Below are 16,878 nucleotides of genomic sequence, written 5' to 3' on the forward strand. Positions count from 1 at the left end.
GTACCGTTTATGATGTACAGGTAATGATGATGTACAGGTACCGGTGATGATGTACATGTACCGGTGATGATGTTCAGTTACCGAGGATGATGTACAGGTACCGGTGATGATGTACAGGTAATGGTGACAATGTACAGGTACCGGAGATATTGTATAGTTACCGGAGATGATGTACATGTACCGGTGATAATGTACAGGTACCGGTGATGATGTACAGGTAATGGTGACAATGTACAGGTACCGGTGATGATTAACAGGTAATGATGATGTACAGGTAATGGTGACAGTGTACAGCTACCGTTTATGATGTACAGGTAATGATGATGTACAGGTACCGGTGATGATGTACATGTACCGGTGATGATGTTCAGTTACCGAGGATGATGTACAGGTACCGGTGATGATGTACAGGTTATGGTGACAATGTACAGGTACCGGAGATATTGTATAGTTACCGTAGATGATGTACATGTACCGGAGATGATGTACAGGTACCGATGATGATGTACAGGTAATGGTGCCAATGTACAGGTACCGGTAATGATTAACAGGTAATGATGATGTACAGGTAATGGTGACAATGTACAGGTACCGGTGATGATTAACAGGTAATGATGATGTAAAGGTAATGGTGACAGTGTACAGGTACCCTTTATGATGTACAGGTAATGATGATGTACAGGTACCGGTGATGATGTTCAGTTACCGAGGATGATGTACAGGTACCGGTGATGATGTACAGGTTATGGTGACAATGTACAGGTACCGGTGATGATTAACAGGTAATGATGATGTACAGGTAATGGTGACAATGTACAGGTACCGGAGATGATGTACAGGTAATGATGATGATGTACAGGTACCGGAGATGATGTACAGGTACCGGTGATGATGTACAGGTACCGGTGATGATATACAGGTACCGGTGATGATGTACAGGTACCGGTTATGATGTACAGGTACCGATGATAATGTACAGGTACCGATGATAATGTACAGGTACCGATGATGATGTACAGGTAATGATGATGTACAGGTACCGGAGATGATGTACAGGTACCGGTGATGATGTACAGGTACCGGAGATGATGTACAGGTACCGGATATGATGTACAGGTTCCGATGATGATGTACAGGTACCGGAAATGATGTACAGGTACCGATGATGATGTACAGGTACCGGTGATGATGCACAGGTACCGGTGATAATGTACAGGTACCGGTTATGATGTACAGGTATCGAGGGTGATGTACAGGTACCGATGATGATGTACAGGTAATGATGATGTACAGTTACTAGGGATGATGTACAGGTATCGATGATGAAGTACAGGTACCGGAGATGATGTACTGGTACCGGTGACGATGTACAGGTACCGATGATGATGTACAGGTACCGGTGATGATGTACCTGTACTGGTTATGATGTACAGGTACCGGAGATGATGTACATGTACCGATGATGTACAGGTACCGGAAATAATGTACAGGTACCGATGATGATGCACAGGTAATGACGATGTACAGTTACTAGGGATGATGTACAGGTATCGATGATGAAGTACAGGTACCGGAGATGATGTACTGGTACCGGTGACGATGTACAGGTACCGATGATGATGTACAGGTACCGGTGATGATGTACCTGTACTGGTTATGATGTACAGGTACCGGAGATGATGTACATGTACCGATGATGATGTACAGGTACCGGAAATGATGTACAGGTAATGATGATGCACAGGTACCGGAGATGATGTACAGGTACCGGTGATGATGTACAGGTACTGGTGATGATATACAAGTACCGGTGATGATGTACAGGCACCGGTTATGATGTACAGGTACCGGAGATGATGTACAGGTACCGATGATGATGTACATGTAATGATGATGATGTACAGGTTCCGATGTACTTGATATTTTATATAAAATATGTAATATAGGGAGAATCTATACTGGCTTCGATATGTTTTCTGGACACTTAGTAGTTATATGATGTAGATTTAATACAGAAAGCGGTTAGGTTAGGGGTAACGTCTCCATGACAAAGGAGCGCCACTAAGGACATATGATGCACCGGGTAAAGGAGGGAATGACATCCTTGTATATCTGCTATTGAAACTGTATATTTTGTTTGTAGACGTTGACGAGTGTATTGACAACGCCCCAAAGTGTGAGAACGACTGTGTGAATACCATAGGATCCTTCTACTGCTGGTGTCATTGGCACGGATTCGTGGTCCACGATAACGAACGGAACTGTACGAGTAAGTATGCACGTAAATCACGATAAGTACTGGAACTGTATGAGTACATATACACGTGCATGGTTCACGATCAGTACTGGAACTGTACGAGTACATATACACGTGCATGGTTCACGATAAGTACTGGACATTTATACGTGCATGGTTCACGATAAGTACTGGAACTGTACGAGTACATATACACGTGCATGGTTCACGAGAAATACTGGACATTTACACGTGCATGGTTCACGATAAATACTGGAACTGTACGAGTACATATACACGTGCATGGTTCACGATAAGTACTGGACATTTACACGTGCATGGTTCACGATAAATAACTGACATTTACACGTGCATGGTTCACAAAAGTACTGGAACTGTACGAGCACATATACACGTGCATGGTTCACGATCAGTACTGGAACTGTACGAGTACATATACACGTGCATGGTTCACGATCAGTACTGGAACTGTACGAGTACATATACACGTGCATGGTTCACGATAAGTACTGGACATTTATACGTGCATGGTTCACGATAAGTACTGGAACTGTACGAGTACATATACACGTGCATGGTTCACGAGAAATACTGGACATTTACACGTGCATGGTTCACGATAAATACTGGAACTGTACGAGTACATATACACGTGCATGGTTCACGATAAGTACTGGACATTTATACGTGCATGGTTCACGATAAGTACTGGAACTGTACGTGTACATATACACGTGCATGGTTCACGATAAATACTGGACATTTACACGTGCATGGTTCACAAAAGTACTGGAACTGTACGAGCACATATACACGTGCATGGTTCACGATCAGTACTGGAACTGTACGAGCACATATACACGTGCGTGGTTCACGATAAATACTGGAACTGTACGAGTACATATAAATAATGTATTCGTACGCTTGGCCGGTAATAACTTGATATTTTGATATTTACATATTGATATTCTTTGAGAAATAGTTTCTTAACCCATGGTAACAGTAATGCCAACATTCTTGAGGATTTTAACATAAGAATGCATTCATTCTTGAAAGCAGTTCAATTTCGGTTAAGATATACAATTGTGTATTCTGAAAGAAAGAATTGTAACTAATATTTGATCTATTGGAGTAAGTACACATATTACTTTTTTTTAGTTCCACGATAAATATTAGTATATTTATGACTTGTTAAACCGAATATGACGCAGTAAAATGTTGTTTTAGAGACTGAATATTCGGTTTAGTGATTGCAAGAGCCTTGTGTTTCTTCCATTAGAATGCAGAGACGATCAGTACATCATTGAACAGGAAAAGCTGTGCGTGAACTGTCCCAACAACTCCCACGTCGTGCGGACCTTACCTGGGGCAGCAAACTCCTTGGAGGACTGTCAGTGTCTACCTGGATACGACGGTAGCCCTGCTGAGAAAATTCCTTGTCAAGGTAATTTATCCTAATCATAAAGTACCTCGACAAGGTAATGTATCCTGTTGAGAAAATACTTTGTGATTTAACAAGTTACAACATTTGTAATTTTCAGAGATACTTTAAAGACAAAAAAAAACAAAAAACAAAACAAACAAAAAACAGTTACAATATATACCTCGTTTGGTACTTAACCGATCAACATCCAATCACATGTTTTATGATGTGTCGTCCTACATCGCTTTGATACCACGTGGTTTTCATTCTAGATGTGGACGAGTGTTTGACGGCTAATTGTGAATATAAGTGTCAAAACGAAGTGGGCAGCTTTACATGTGTTTGTCCTATTGGGTACTTTCTGATGGAGGACGGACGAAACTGTACAGGTAAGATAACTGATAAAAGCTGAAAACTGTTCATGGATTCAACGTCGTTCTCTGCCCGCCTTTCCGTTCCGCTTTAGTTTTCATGCGATAATTCGCTAAATGCGTATCAATTTTGATCAAATTAAGTTTGCATTTGTATCTTGTATATATCTTCAGCCTATTCGTTAATATCGATTCATAATTCAACTGATGGTTTGCCGAGTGGTTTCCGTGTGTTAACTCAGTTAGATGTCAATGGATATTACCATCCTTTAGCCAGACTCCTTTGACGTTTGACCGGAAGAAAGGCATAATTCAATTTAAAAGAAAATTAATTCTTACGTAATATCGCGGATTTTTGTGTCCTTATACACTTTGTGAGTTGCACTTAACTCAAAAAAGGGCGATTTTTATGACGTTTAGAAAAAAAATGCTTGTGGATTACTGTTTTGACTGTGTAGTTGACGGCGTGATTCGGTCGACAGCTTAACAATTTCAACGTTTTCTGATTGCTAAGGTTATTCTGTTGAGTAAAACTTTTTAAGTCTTGAGTAGACTCCAAGTTAATTTTCCATGAATTATCACCACAAATCACGGATTTCACTTTCGTGAATTCTGATTTTGTGAATCACTTTCCCGTATTTTTACGACCCGAAAACAAATATTTTAGCTTGTTTCTTAGAAACACTGTCTATTTAGATGACAATCGTTAAAGCCGAAACATGGAGACTCCATCGTTTTCAATCATGAAAAGTATCCTCGATTTTTTTTCTATCCTAACATCCAAAAGTTTATACTCGAGGATGGTCAAATAAACAAATGAAGTAATTTTGGAACATTTTAAATTTTTTGTTGCTATGCAGTTTAAACCTTAAATCAAATGAAAACTTAGCATTGTCACATTACGTTTTTTCTTGATATCCAAGTACAATACCCCTACGTTGTAATAAAAGGCGAACATTTATTCTAAAAGCGTTAGTGTGAACAGAGAATGTCTGTTAGTAAGGGAAAATATAAGAATTATATTTTAAAAATAATTTTCTCCTGTTACACAAATATTGACGTTTTTTCACTTCTCAATTCTCTAAAAATGTTATAATTGTAACAAAACGGACAGCTGTTGGCAGGGGTGATCACTAACGAACAGAGATGGAATGCTGTCACAAAAATACGTCGTTATATTATTATTATTATTATTATTATCATTACATTCTTAACGGCCCGTCAACACATAAAAGGTCATTAGGGCCATCAAACGGTAAAACACACAGCGATCCAAAACGAAATAACATTAAACAAACCAAAAGGTAAGTCAAATGTTAAAAATCTTAAATGGGTATATTAACACAAAAGATTAAAATGGTATGTCATAGTCTATTATATAGACCAGCATCTTTCAGGTAATGTAGAATTTTACAAATCTTAACCATTTCCAAAAGGGTCTTTAGACTTATAACGTTACGATAAAACACTCTCGAGTATACAGAAGATCAATACAGTCCAATAAAAAATGTTAAACGGTGAAAGGCTCATCACATCCTATGCCCTCTTCTCAAGAGTTCATATATCATATGACTGTAAGATAAAATTCGGGGGTGTAAGATATAACAAAACAGAGTTTACACTACAAGTGTTTGTTGTGTATGGTATTTTTATGGTGTAAACACATGCTTTAATTTTAGTGAAATATCACAATTTGCAAAAAATAGCAGTTCAAAATATTTGGAATATCTGTATCTATAACTAACCAATTAAAGGGTCCATTATCTCCAAAGCAATGATTTGATAAAAATCCATAAACAGGAAAATTTTGAAAATATCACAAAAACAGTTGCGACCTACTTACTGTACGTTTTAATTTCTATGTGTAAAGCGCCTGTCTGGTCAAAGTTCGCTGTGTCAACCAATCAAAACACTTTGACAGTTTATTCCAAGTATTACTTATATTTTGTTTATGCAACAACTGCAAGTATTAATCGATACCGTAGAAATTTAATAACACCCACCTATCGTGGTATAAAATATGTTCATCAACTGTTCACAGATGTTGACGAGTGCGGAAATGACAATGGTGGCTGTAATGTCACGTGTGTAAACACACTGGGATCTTTCCACTGCGCATGTCCCTCCCCAGGTTTCCTGCTGAGCAACGACAGCATATCTTGCGATGGTAAAATTAGCTAACTCTGCGAAGTTCCGTATTGTTAATATATTCCAAACCATGTATATGATAAACGAAATATATATATATATACTCCAAGTTAAAAGATGGGTATGTGATATTCATGTTGATGTACGGAAAAATAAACATATGTAGATAGAATAGTAAATAACAAACACTCCAACATTCATCCATTAGTTTTAATTTGTCAGATTAAGGAAGTACACGCCAATTAATTCAGTCATAATAACCACTAGATGGGAAGGACATCAGTGGGGATGTCCTTCTGAGCATGTCCTCTCTGGAAAGAAATTCTCTTGGAAGGTCCTCTCGAGGATGTACTCTCTTGGAAGGTCCTCTCGGAGATGTACTCTCTTGGAAGGTCCTCTCGGGGATGTACTCTCTTGGAAGGTCCTCTCGGGGATGTACTCTCTTGGAAGGTCCTCTCCGATGTCCTTCTGAGCATGTCCTCTCTGGAATGAAATTCTCTTGGAAGGTCCTCTCGGGGATGTACTCTCTTGGAAGGTCCTCTCCGGGATATACTCTCTTGGGATGGCTTCTCGGGGATGTACTCTCTTGGAAGGTCCTCTCGGAGATGTACTCTCTTGGAAGGTCCTCTCGGAGATGTACTCTCTTGGAAGGTCCTCTCGGGGATGTACTTTCTTGGAAGGTCCTCTCCGGGATGTACTCTCTTGGGAGGTCCTCTCGGGGATGTACTCTCTTGGAAGGTCCTCTCGGGGATGTACTCTCTTGGAAGGTCCTCTCGGGGATGTACTCTCTTGGAAGGTCCTCTCGGGGATGTACTCTCTTGGAAGGTCCTCTCCGGGATGTACTCTCTTGGAAGGTCCTCTCGGGGATGTACTCTCTTGGGAGGTCCTCTCGGGGATGTACTCTCTTGGAAGGTCCTCTCGCGGATGTGCTCTCTTGGGATGGCTTCTCGGGGATGTACTCTCTTGGAAGGTCCTCTCGGAGATGTACTCTCTTGGAAGGTCCTCTCGGGAATGTAATCTTTTGGAATGGCTGCTCGGGGGATGTATGCTGTCTGGGATTGTCCTCTCTGATAATATCTTCCCAATGGATGTCCTTTTTCGGAATGTCCTCTCTGGGAATGTCTTTCTGGGAATGTCTTCCTGGGGATATCCTCTTTGAGAAGGGCCTCTCTGAAATTGTTCTCTAGGAATGTCCTGTCTCGGAAAAGTCTCTGTGTCTGATCATGGGATATCTTCTCCAGAGACAACCTCTCAGGGATTTCCCTCTCTGGGATGTCCTTTCTGGGAGTGTCTTCTGTGGTGATGTCTCCTCTGGGGATGTCATTTTTGGGAATTTCCTTTCTTGGGATGACCTTTCAGGGAATATCTTATCTGGGGATGTATCCTTCGGGATTGACCTCTCACGGAATTTCCTTTCTTGGGATGTCTTTCCTAGTAATTTCTTATCTGGGGATGTCTTATGTAGGGGTGTCCTCTCTGGGAATGATCTCTATTACAACAACATAAGTATGTCTGTTCTCTAAATTCCTGTGATGTCTAAGACGTTGACGAGTGTCTGTTGGATGACAACAACAACTGTAGTCAGTTGTGTTACAACACGGAAGGTGGAGCTGAATGTCGATGCTACCCAGGCTACGTCCTCGCTACTGACAACCATACTTGTGAAGGTATGGACATCACCGCAAAATGAGTAAACGTTTTGTCAGCGAATATATATTACGTTATGTTATCATTCAAAGCTAAAACAAAAATAAACATGTAGGACATTTTTGTTTACTTTGTAACTTTAACAGGAAATTAGATAAACTAGATATCAAATGTTCATTGATCCCGAATGGCGAAAATCTGCTCCTGGCATTTTCAACATTACAACTTTCGAATTCTAATGTATATGTTCGTCTAATTTGTTTGCATTTTTTTTTTTAACTTTTAGTAAGTTTTTATTTCACTAATTCTTGAAGGGAGACTTGGTAAGATATTTTTTAACCAACCGATTACTAGGAAGTTGTCAGTCTGATCTATAGGAAGTTTCAGTGAGGCAGCTGTTGAAAACATGCGCGGGTTTTTAGTTTTTGTTGGGTTCTGTTTTCAACCACATCTAATAAGCACTAGCAAAACATAAACGCACACTTCCCAAACAACATTTAACAAGGCGTGGGAATCGCTTATATAATTAGGGTTTAATTAAATGAATATGAGAGGTATGTTAGCACGTGTGGGATATCCGATGAACGTGATCATACTCTAACAGTCCCGAATGTTTTTCAGGAGTTAAAACATAATCAATATAAAAAAACAGTGGCATTAATGAATGATTGGCGAATGGTTTCTTTGACGTCACGCGACCATAAACAAATTATGCCATGTGATGGGCTCTTTAGATATAAAATAGAGTAATGGCGGCTCTTTATCCAGCAGGGCATCATGGGACACTTCCGGGTGTTACTGTCTAAATTTTGCCCTCATTTCAGAGACTAACCTTTTTTGTCTTTATTTTTACTTCCAAGGTGCTAGGGAAAGTGTTAGCCTTGAGTTTAAACGCGTCGAATTCGTAAACACTTTGTGCGTCATAACTTTGTTATAATTGATTCACGTATCATTTACATTTGTATTCAACTCACCTCAATATTTTGCATTTTAGACGATCGAAAATAGAAATAATCAATCCTCACTGAGTAATGAATCTCTGGGATAATTTTTTTTTAAAGTTCAGCTCTCGCTCTATTTGTAACACGGCTTCTTCTTTATCAGATATTGACGAGTGTGCAAACTCGTCCCTTACTTTATGTGAGGATATGTGTATCAACACAAATGGATCATTTTACTGCGACTGTGGAGGGCAAGCACTGAAGCTTTCTTGGGACAAGAGATCGTGCTCAGGTAGGCATCAACTCACCCGCCACCAGGTATCTTGTTCAGGTAGGTATGAACTTTCCAAGCACCAGAGATCGTTATCAGGTAGGTATGGACTCACGTGGCACCAGAGATCGTGCTCAGGTAGGTATCAACATTTTTGGGGGAATGGACATCGTGTTCGTTAAAGCTGTCAACGCAGGTTAAAAATAAATAATTTTGAGATTAAAAACGTTTCCGTTTCCCAAATGCTTCGGAAATGACACCTACAATAACTTCCGGTCAACGTATCTAATGAAGTGACAACGCGCTTCCACGTTTTTCTTCCATGTGACTGTATAACCTGAAAATGGACGTTTAAGGTGTATCTATGACAAACAGATACATTATCAGCCATATATCAGAAATACACATCTATTTATGTTACGATTTACACACTTTGACCCCTGCGTTTTGGAGGAAAAACACACAATATATCAACAAATGACTAACTACGACAAAATCGTCCCTCGTCCTTCAACAGTACTGGCATCAATTCCTGCGTAATAAGCTTAATATTTCGAGTTATTCCCCGCAGAGATCTTGCCCAGGTAGATATCACCTATCGTAGTGCCTGAGATCGTGTCCAGGTAGATATCAACTCTCGAATTGCCCGAGATCGTGCCCAGGTAGATATCACCTCTCGTAGTGCCTGATATCGTGTCCAGGTAGATATCAACTCTCGTATTGCACGAGATTGTGTCCAAGTAGATATCAACTCTCGTATTGCCTGAGATCGTATCCAGGTAGATATCAACACTCGTATTACTTGAAATCGTGCCCAGGTAGATATCACCTCTCGTAGTGCCTGAGATCGTGTCCAGGTAGATATCAACTCTCGTAGTGTCTGAGATCGTGTCCAGGTAGATATCAACTCTCGTAGTGTCTGAGATCGTGTCCATGTAGATATCAACTCTCGTATTGCCCGTGATCGTGCCCAGGTAGGTATCAATTCTCGTATTGCCCGAGATCGTACATAGGTAGGTATCAACTCTCGTAGTGCCTGAGATCGTGTCCAGGTAGATATCAACTCTCGTATTGCCTGAGATCGTGCCCAGGTAGGTATCAACTCACGTAGTGCCTGAGATCGTGTCCAGGTAGATATCAACTCTCGTATTGCCTGAGATCGTATCCAGGTAGATATCAACTCTCGTATTGCCTGAAATCGTACCCAGGTAGATATCACCTCTCGTAGTGCCTGAGATCGTGTCCAGGTAGATATCAACTCTCGTAGTTCCTGAGATCGTGTCCATGTAGATATCAACATTCGTATTGCCCGAGATCGTGCCCAGGTAGATATCACCTCTCGAAGTGCCTGACATCGTGTCCATGTATATGTCAACTCTCGTATTGCCCGAGATCGTACCCAGGTAGGTACCAACTCTCGTATTGCCTGAGATCGTGTCCAGGTAGATATCAACTCTCGTATTACCTGAGATCGTGTCCAGGTAGATATCAACTCTCGTATTGCCTGAGATTGTTTCCAGGTAGATATCAACTCTCGTATTGCCTGAGATCGTGCCCAGTTAGATATCACCTCTCGTAGTGCCTGAGATCGTGTCCAGGTTTACAGTGGTTCTTAACAGATGACAACAATTGTTTGGAAAGGGTACACAATGTTTAACAAGCTGTTGACAGTGTATGGAGGGAGTGAACATTGATTTGATTGGCTGTTGACATATTAACGAGTGTACGGAGGAAGTGAACATTGATCTGATTGGCTGTTGACAAATGTCAACGAGTGTATGGAGGGAGTGAAATTAATGTGATTGGCTGTTGACAGATATTAACGATTGTATGGAGGTAGTGAATATTAATTTGATTGGCTGTTGACAGATATTAACGAATGCATGGAGGGAGTGAACCACTGTGAAGATTTGTGCGTGAACACACACGGTTCCTATCACTGTCACTGTAACACCACGGGGTTCGTTCTGGCGCCAGATCAGAGGACTTGTGAAGGTGAGCTATTTATTTTCTTGCTTTTCATTATCCAAATCTAACCTCATGATCATCAAATGGTGGGCTATTTAAATCGCCCTGCGTTCGTGGTCCATGATCCGTCCGTTCGTCCGTTCACACTTCTTGTCATCGCTATTTCTTGAGAAATACCCTATGGATAGTCCTCAAATTTCAAATCTAGGTTTTCCTTGGTTCCCATAAGCGCTCGCGTGAATTTGGGACTAATCTGAAAAGCAAAATGACTGACAGGCGGCCATCTTGTATTCTGCATATGAAAGTTTATTATCCATATATCTTGAGAAGTGCTGCGTAATGCTTTCTCAAATTTCATATATAGGGCTCCCTGGTCTAGTTGTGCCCGTTTGATTTTGGAACTGACTAGAGAAACGACAGGCGGCCATCTTTGATTATGCAATTAAATATCATTTTAACCATTTCTTAAGACGAATTTTAGAATTTCATATGATTAAGACAGACAAAGAGAAAAGAATTGTAAATATCTCACTTTTAAGGAACATATAAGAGACCAAACAGTGGTGGGCACCAATATTCTTCTTTGGTTTCTTGTTTATAACCCTATACAATCATATATATTTATCTGATGTTCGACCCTTCTATTTAAATAAAAGTAGATTGATTTGTGCTGAAATGACGTTGATCATTTAAATATTTTTCTATGTTTTTAAAAATTTGTTTGTAAACAAGAAGGGCGGACATTCTCAGTAAACAAAGTAATTTTTGTGAGTTGATGTGTTTCAGACTTAGACGAGTGTTTATCCAACACCACTCATGAATGTGACCAAATATGTGTCAACCGTCAGCAGGGGTACGACTGTCTCTGTAACCAGGGTTACGTAAAGGAAGGTCTGTATGGATGTCGGGGTAAGTATGGACAGGGTTAAGTAAAGGAAGGTCTGTATGGATGTCGGGGTAAATATGGACAGGGTTACATAAGGGAAGGTCTGTATGGATATCGGGGTAAGTATGGAGAGTGTTACGTAAAGGAAGGTCTGTATGGATGTCGGAGAAAGTATGGACAGGGTTACATAAAGGAAGGTCTGTATGGATGTCGGAGTAAGTATGGACAGGATTAGGTAAAGGAAGGTCTGTATGGATGTCGGGGTAAGTATGGACAGGGTTACGTAAGTATGGACAGGGTTACGTAAAGGAAGGTCTGTATGGATGTCGGGGTAAGTATGGACAGGTTACGTAAAGGAAGGTCTGTATGGATGTCGGGGTAAGTATGGACAGGGTTACGTAAAGGAAGGTCTGTATGGATGTCGGGGTAAGTATGGACAGGGTTAGGTAAAGGAAGGTCTGTATGGATGTCAGGGTAAGTATGGACAGGGTAAGGTAAAGGAAAGTCTGTATGGATGCCGGGGTAAGTATGGACAGGGTTACGTAAAGGAAGGTCTGTATGGATGTCGGGGTAAGTATGGACAGGGTTACGTAAAGGAAGGTCTGTATGGATGTCGGGGTAAGTATGGACAGGGTTACGTAAAGGATGGTTTGTATGGATGTCAGTATGGACAGGGTTACGTAAAGGAAGGTCTGTATGGATGTGGACAGGGTTAGGTAATGGATGTCAGGGTAAGGTCTGTATGGACAGGGTTAGGTAAAGGAAAGTCTGTATGGATGTCAGGGTAAGTATGGACAGGGTTAGGTAAAGGAAGGTCTGTGTGGATGTCGGGGTAAGTATGGACAGGGTTAGCTAAAGGAAGGTCTGTATAGATGTCAGGGTAAGTATGGACAGGGTTACGTAAAGGAAGGTCTGTATGGATGTCGGGGTAAGTATGGACAGGGTTACGTAAAGGAAGGTCTGTATGGATGTCGGGGTAAGTATGGACAGGCTAACGTAAAGGAAGGTCTGTATGGATGTCGGGGTAAGTATGGACAGGGTTACGTAAAGGAAGGTCTGTATGGATGTCAGGGTAAGTATGGACAGGGTTAGGTAAAGGAAGGTCTGTATGGATGTCAGGGTAAGTATGGACAGGGTAAGGTAAAGGAAAGTCTGTATGGATGTCAGGGTAAGTATGGACAGGGTTAGGTAAAGGAAGGTCTGTGTGGATGTCGGGGTAAGTATGGACAGGGTTACATAAAGGAAGGGTAAGGTAAAGGAAAGTCTGTATGGATGCCGGGGTAAGTATGGACAGGGTTAGGTAAAGGAAGGTCTGTATGGATGTCGAGGTAAGTATGGACAGGGTTAGGTAAAGGAAGGTCTGTATGGATGTCGGGGTAAGTATGGACAGGGTTATGTAAAGGAAGGTCTGTATGGATGTCGGGGTAAGTATGGACAGGGTTACGTAAAGGAAGGTCTGTATGGATGTCGGGGTAAGTATGGACAGGGTTAGGTAAAGGAAGGTCTGTATGGATGTCAGGGTAAGTATGGACAGGGTTACGTAAAGGAAGGTCTGTATGGATATCAGGGTAAGTATGGACAGGGTTACGTAAAGGAAGGTCTGTATGGATGCCGGGGTAAGTTTGGACAGGGTTAGGTAAAGGAAGGTCTGCATGGATGTCAGGGTAAGTATGGAGAGTGTTACGTAAAGGAAGGTCTGTATGGATGTCGGGGTAAGTATGGACAGGGTTACGTAAAGGAAGGTCTGTATCAAATTTCAGATTGTTCAAAAGACACAAAAGTGAATAGCACCTTTCAACTTCTTTCAAAATTATTGTAAATATCAAATGCCATTGTTCTGTTTGCTTAATGTTTTCACTTCACTAAAATTCTTTTGTCCATATTTTCCCCTGGTTTTGTTAAATCTGAGTTTTGATAATGATTATGTTGACATGTTGGTATTTTCTTATTGTTATGGATAAACTGTTATTCTATATACGTTAACATTGCTTGCTATTTGTTTTGAACAAATTAAGAGTGATAATATTGATTTGTGTACTATTCCAACGTCTGCCCCTTGAAATAGATGATGGGTATACGTAGAGAAATACATCTTCATTTCATCAAAATTCTATGATACAAATTCAAACATACGGATCAGATAACAGGTTATAGAAATCTTCTTTGGTTGTAAATAGATGAATTTAAGTTAGATATATAGAACAAGTAGAAGCATAGGAATATTTACAGAAGATAATTCAATATAACGAGTTATCACATGTTACATTGATAAACAGCCATTGATGAAAGGGAGGTAATCCCGGCGTTGGTATTGGTGTTATTCATTTATAGTTGAAGATACGAGGGCTGATTGATAAGTTATGAGCCTCATATTTAAGATTTTTTTTTACTTTTGGCAGACATATTGCATTATTTTTCAACATAATCCCCTTCAGTATCTATACACTTTTGCCACCGATGTTTAAGGGCCTCAATGCCACTTTTAAAGTAATTTTCTTGACCGTTCAGTGGGTACCGGAAATTACCTATTTTCTATTTAGGAATTCTAAAGGAGCGAGATAAGGCGAATAAGTTGGATGCTCAATTAATTCAAAGCCACAATCGTTAATGGCAGCCTTAGCAATGACAGACCTGTGAACATGGGCATTGTCCTGGTGGAACAACACGCCTTTACTGAGTTTTTCGCCGCGCTTGAGTTCTCTCTACTGCCTAAGAAGTGATGCATAATATGTCCCATTGATTATTTGTCCCTTTTGCAGATAATCTACCACCAGAATACCATCAGCATCCCTGAAAATAAAGACCATAACCTTTCCAACAGATGGAATAGTCTTTGCCTTTTTAGAGGGGTGAATCAGGGTGCTTCCATAGTTTAAACAGTTGTTTGGCCTATGGGGTGAAATGATGAACCAACATTTCATCCATAGTCACAATCTTCTGTAGAAAATTAGCGGGATGTGCCTCTAAAAGGTTAAGATTATTTCGCGACAAAATCCACATGGCGTTCTTCTGATCTACTGTCAGAACTCTTGATACCCAACGTGCTGAAAGCTTTCTCATAGAGAGATCTTCCGTGAGTATGGAATGTACTCTTTCCTATGAAACCTCAACTGTAATGGCTATATATTTATCTGTAACTCGCCTGTCAGCCATAGCAATAGAATGCATTGACCCATCCGGGGTTGCGACAGCGACATCTCTACCAGGACGGACGTCATCCCCAAGGCTCTGCCTGCGAAGCTTAAATTCAGTCTCTCACATTTTCACTGTAGTATATGAAGGGGCATTATATCAGTATGAATATCCTTAGTTGCTAGACCTTTCTTATGCAGTCATTTAATCACTGATATTTCTTGTCAATTTTGCAAAAGTCACTTGCCTTGTTTACTTGTTACTTTTTCGACATAAACTGACCAAATGACACAAGTCTTTGGGCACACAGTCTTAAAAATCAGGAAATAGTAGAGCTGTAAAAGGACATCCCTGCTTAACTTCTTCAATGCAAGGCTCACTATTTATCAATCAGCTCTCGTATATACTTGTAAGCTGTTGCATAGGTATTGAATCAGTATCCAGTCTTAAATCTAGTATCACTACAGCTTCTGGCACAGATGGCCATTATCTCCTAGCCTTCAACTCAGTGTGAATGCAATACAATCGCAATACAAAAATATTATGACTTACATCGTATGTAATTATCTTGCAATTTACATTCTAGAATCTTATACTGTATTTCAACATGTTTGCGTTAGTGATTGATTGTCTTTGTACAGGATGTGATATTGGTCAGTACCACGATAATGAGACTGACCAATGTGTGGATTGTCCGGAGATGTCCACCACCAATGGCACGGGCAAAGCAGACCGCGCCGACTGTATCTGTATAGAAGGTTATACTGAAGATTCAACGGGCAGTGGCTTTTGCAGAGGTAGGTATCTGTAGACTGTGCTGTACTAAATTACAACCGAAAATGGTCATTGATGAGGTAAGTATCTGTAGACTGTACTGTACTAAATTACAACCGGAAACGGTCATTAATGAGGTAGGTATCTGTAGACTGTACTAAAACAAGACCGGAAGTGGTTATTGTTGATATAGGTTACTGTATAACGTGTTATAATAAAATACGACCGGAAGTGGTTATCGTTGATGTAGGTAACTGTATAACGTATTATACTAAAATACGACCGGAAGTGGTAATTATAGAGGAAAGTTTTCCCTTCAATTCTTAATATAAGCTGGTACAACCGATTATTTGAGAGGTACGTTTCTATATACAATGTAAATGCTATTTTTAAAGAAGATGTAACAGAAAGTGGTTGTTTTGGTATGTGTCTGTACATTGATATATGAAAAATATGTTTTTTCCGTCCTCCATCAGTTTATGGAATAATCTAGACAATACTTCAAAATTGGGCCGTACATTACCATAGTGGTTGACTGTGATTTATCCAGGTGGTGGCGAAGATGCTGATCACTACGTCTTTACTTTCCAAAATTTTCTAATGATGGGCCTGTATTTTTTGTATAATTAGATGTATACTTCAGTATATATATTTGTGTGTCACGTGAAGCTAGTCATGTGTTATTCTGAAGATACAACCGGAAGTGGTTTTGTAGAGATATTAATGTATCTGATAAAAGATTGCACAAGAAACATACTTTGTAATGGTGAATATGAGGCATCTTTCTGTTGGAATACAGCGTCTAAACTTGTATGAAGATATACTCATAGACTTTTATGACTCACATTTTTGTCCGTTCGACTTGTAGGTTGTAAAGAACAAGTATTCGAAGACTAAAATGTCACCCAGTATCCGTTTTTAGCAAATTGAACTTGATCGACTAATTGGCAGTATTTCATTCGTCCCTGGTGTCATCGTTTATAAGAATTTAGGTATCATACAGGGTTACTACAAACCCCAGTAACTGAAATGTCTCCCAGCACAGTCAAACTCCCAGCAG

General features: G+C 40.2%; 1 protein-coding gene across 1 annotated transcript in view; it reads left to right on the forward strand.

Annotated features, from left to right (window-relative positions):
* Positions 1 to 16,878, forward strand: part of LOC132545177 (fibrillin-1-like) — a 56,560-nt gene that overhangs the window by 35,229 nt on the left and 4,453 nt on the right. The window contains exons 11-19 of the mRNA XM_060208852.1: positions 2,144 to 2,269; positions 3,537 to 3,701; positions 3,953 to 4,069; positions 6,093 to 6,218; positions 7,741 to 7,866; positions 8,951 to 9,079; positions 10,928 to 11,053; positions 11,813 to 11,935; positions 15,686 to 15,841. Of these exons, the coding sequence (XP_060064835.1) occupies positions 2,144 to 2,269; positions 3,537 to 3,701; positions 3,953 to 4,069; positions 6,093 to 6,218; positions 7,741 to 7,866; positions 8,951 to 9,079; positions 10,928 to 11,053; positions 11,813 to 11,935; positions 15,686 to 15,841 (1,194 nt within the window). The remainder of the gene's footprint in view (positions 1 to 2,143; positions 2,270 to 3,536; positions 3,702 to 3,952; positions 4,070 to 6,092; positions 6,219 to 7,740; positions 7,867 to 8,950; positions 9,080 to 10,927; positions 11,054 to 11,812; positions 11,936 to 15,685; positions 15,842 to 16,878) is intronic.

The sequence above is a fragment of the Ylistrum balloti genome, unplaced genomic scaffold, assembly GCF_031769215.1.
Source record: "Ylistrum balloti isolate Yb309-2 unplaced genomic scaffold, AGI_CSIRO_Ybal_v1 Utg369830, whole genome shotgun sequence".
Lineage (NCBI taxonomy): Eukaryota > Metazoa > Mollusca > Bivalvia > Pectinida > Pectinidae > Ylistrum > Ylistrum balloti.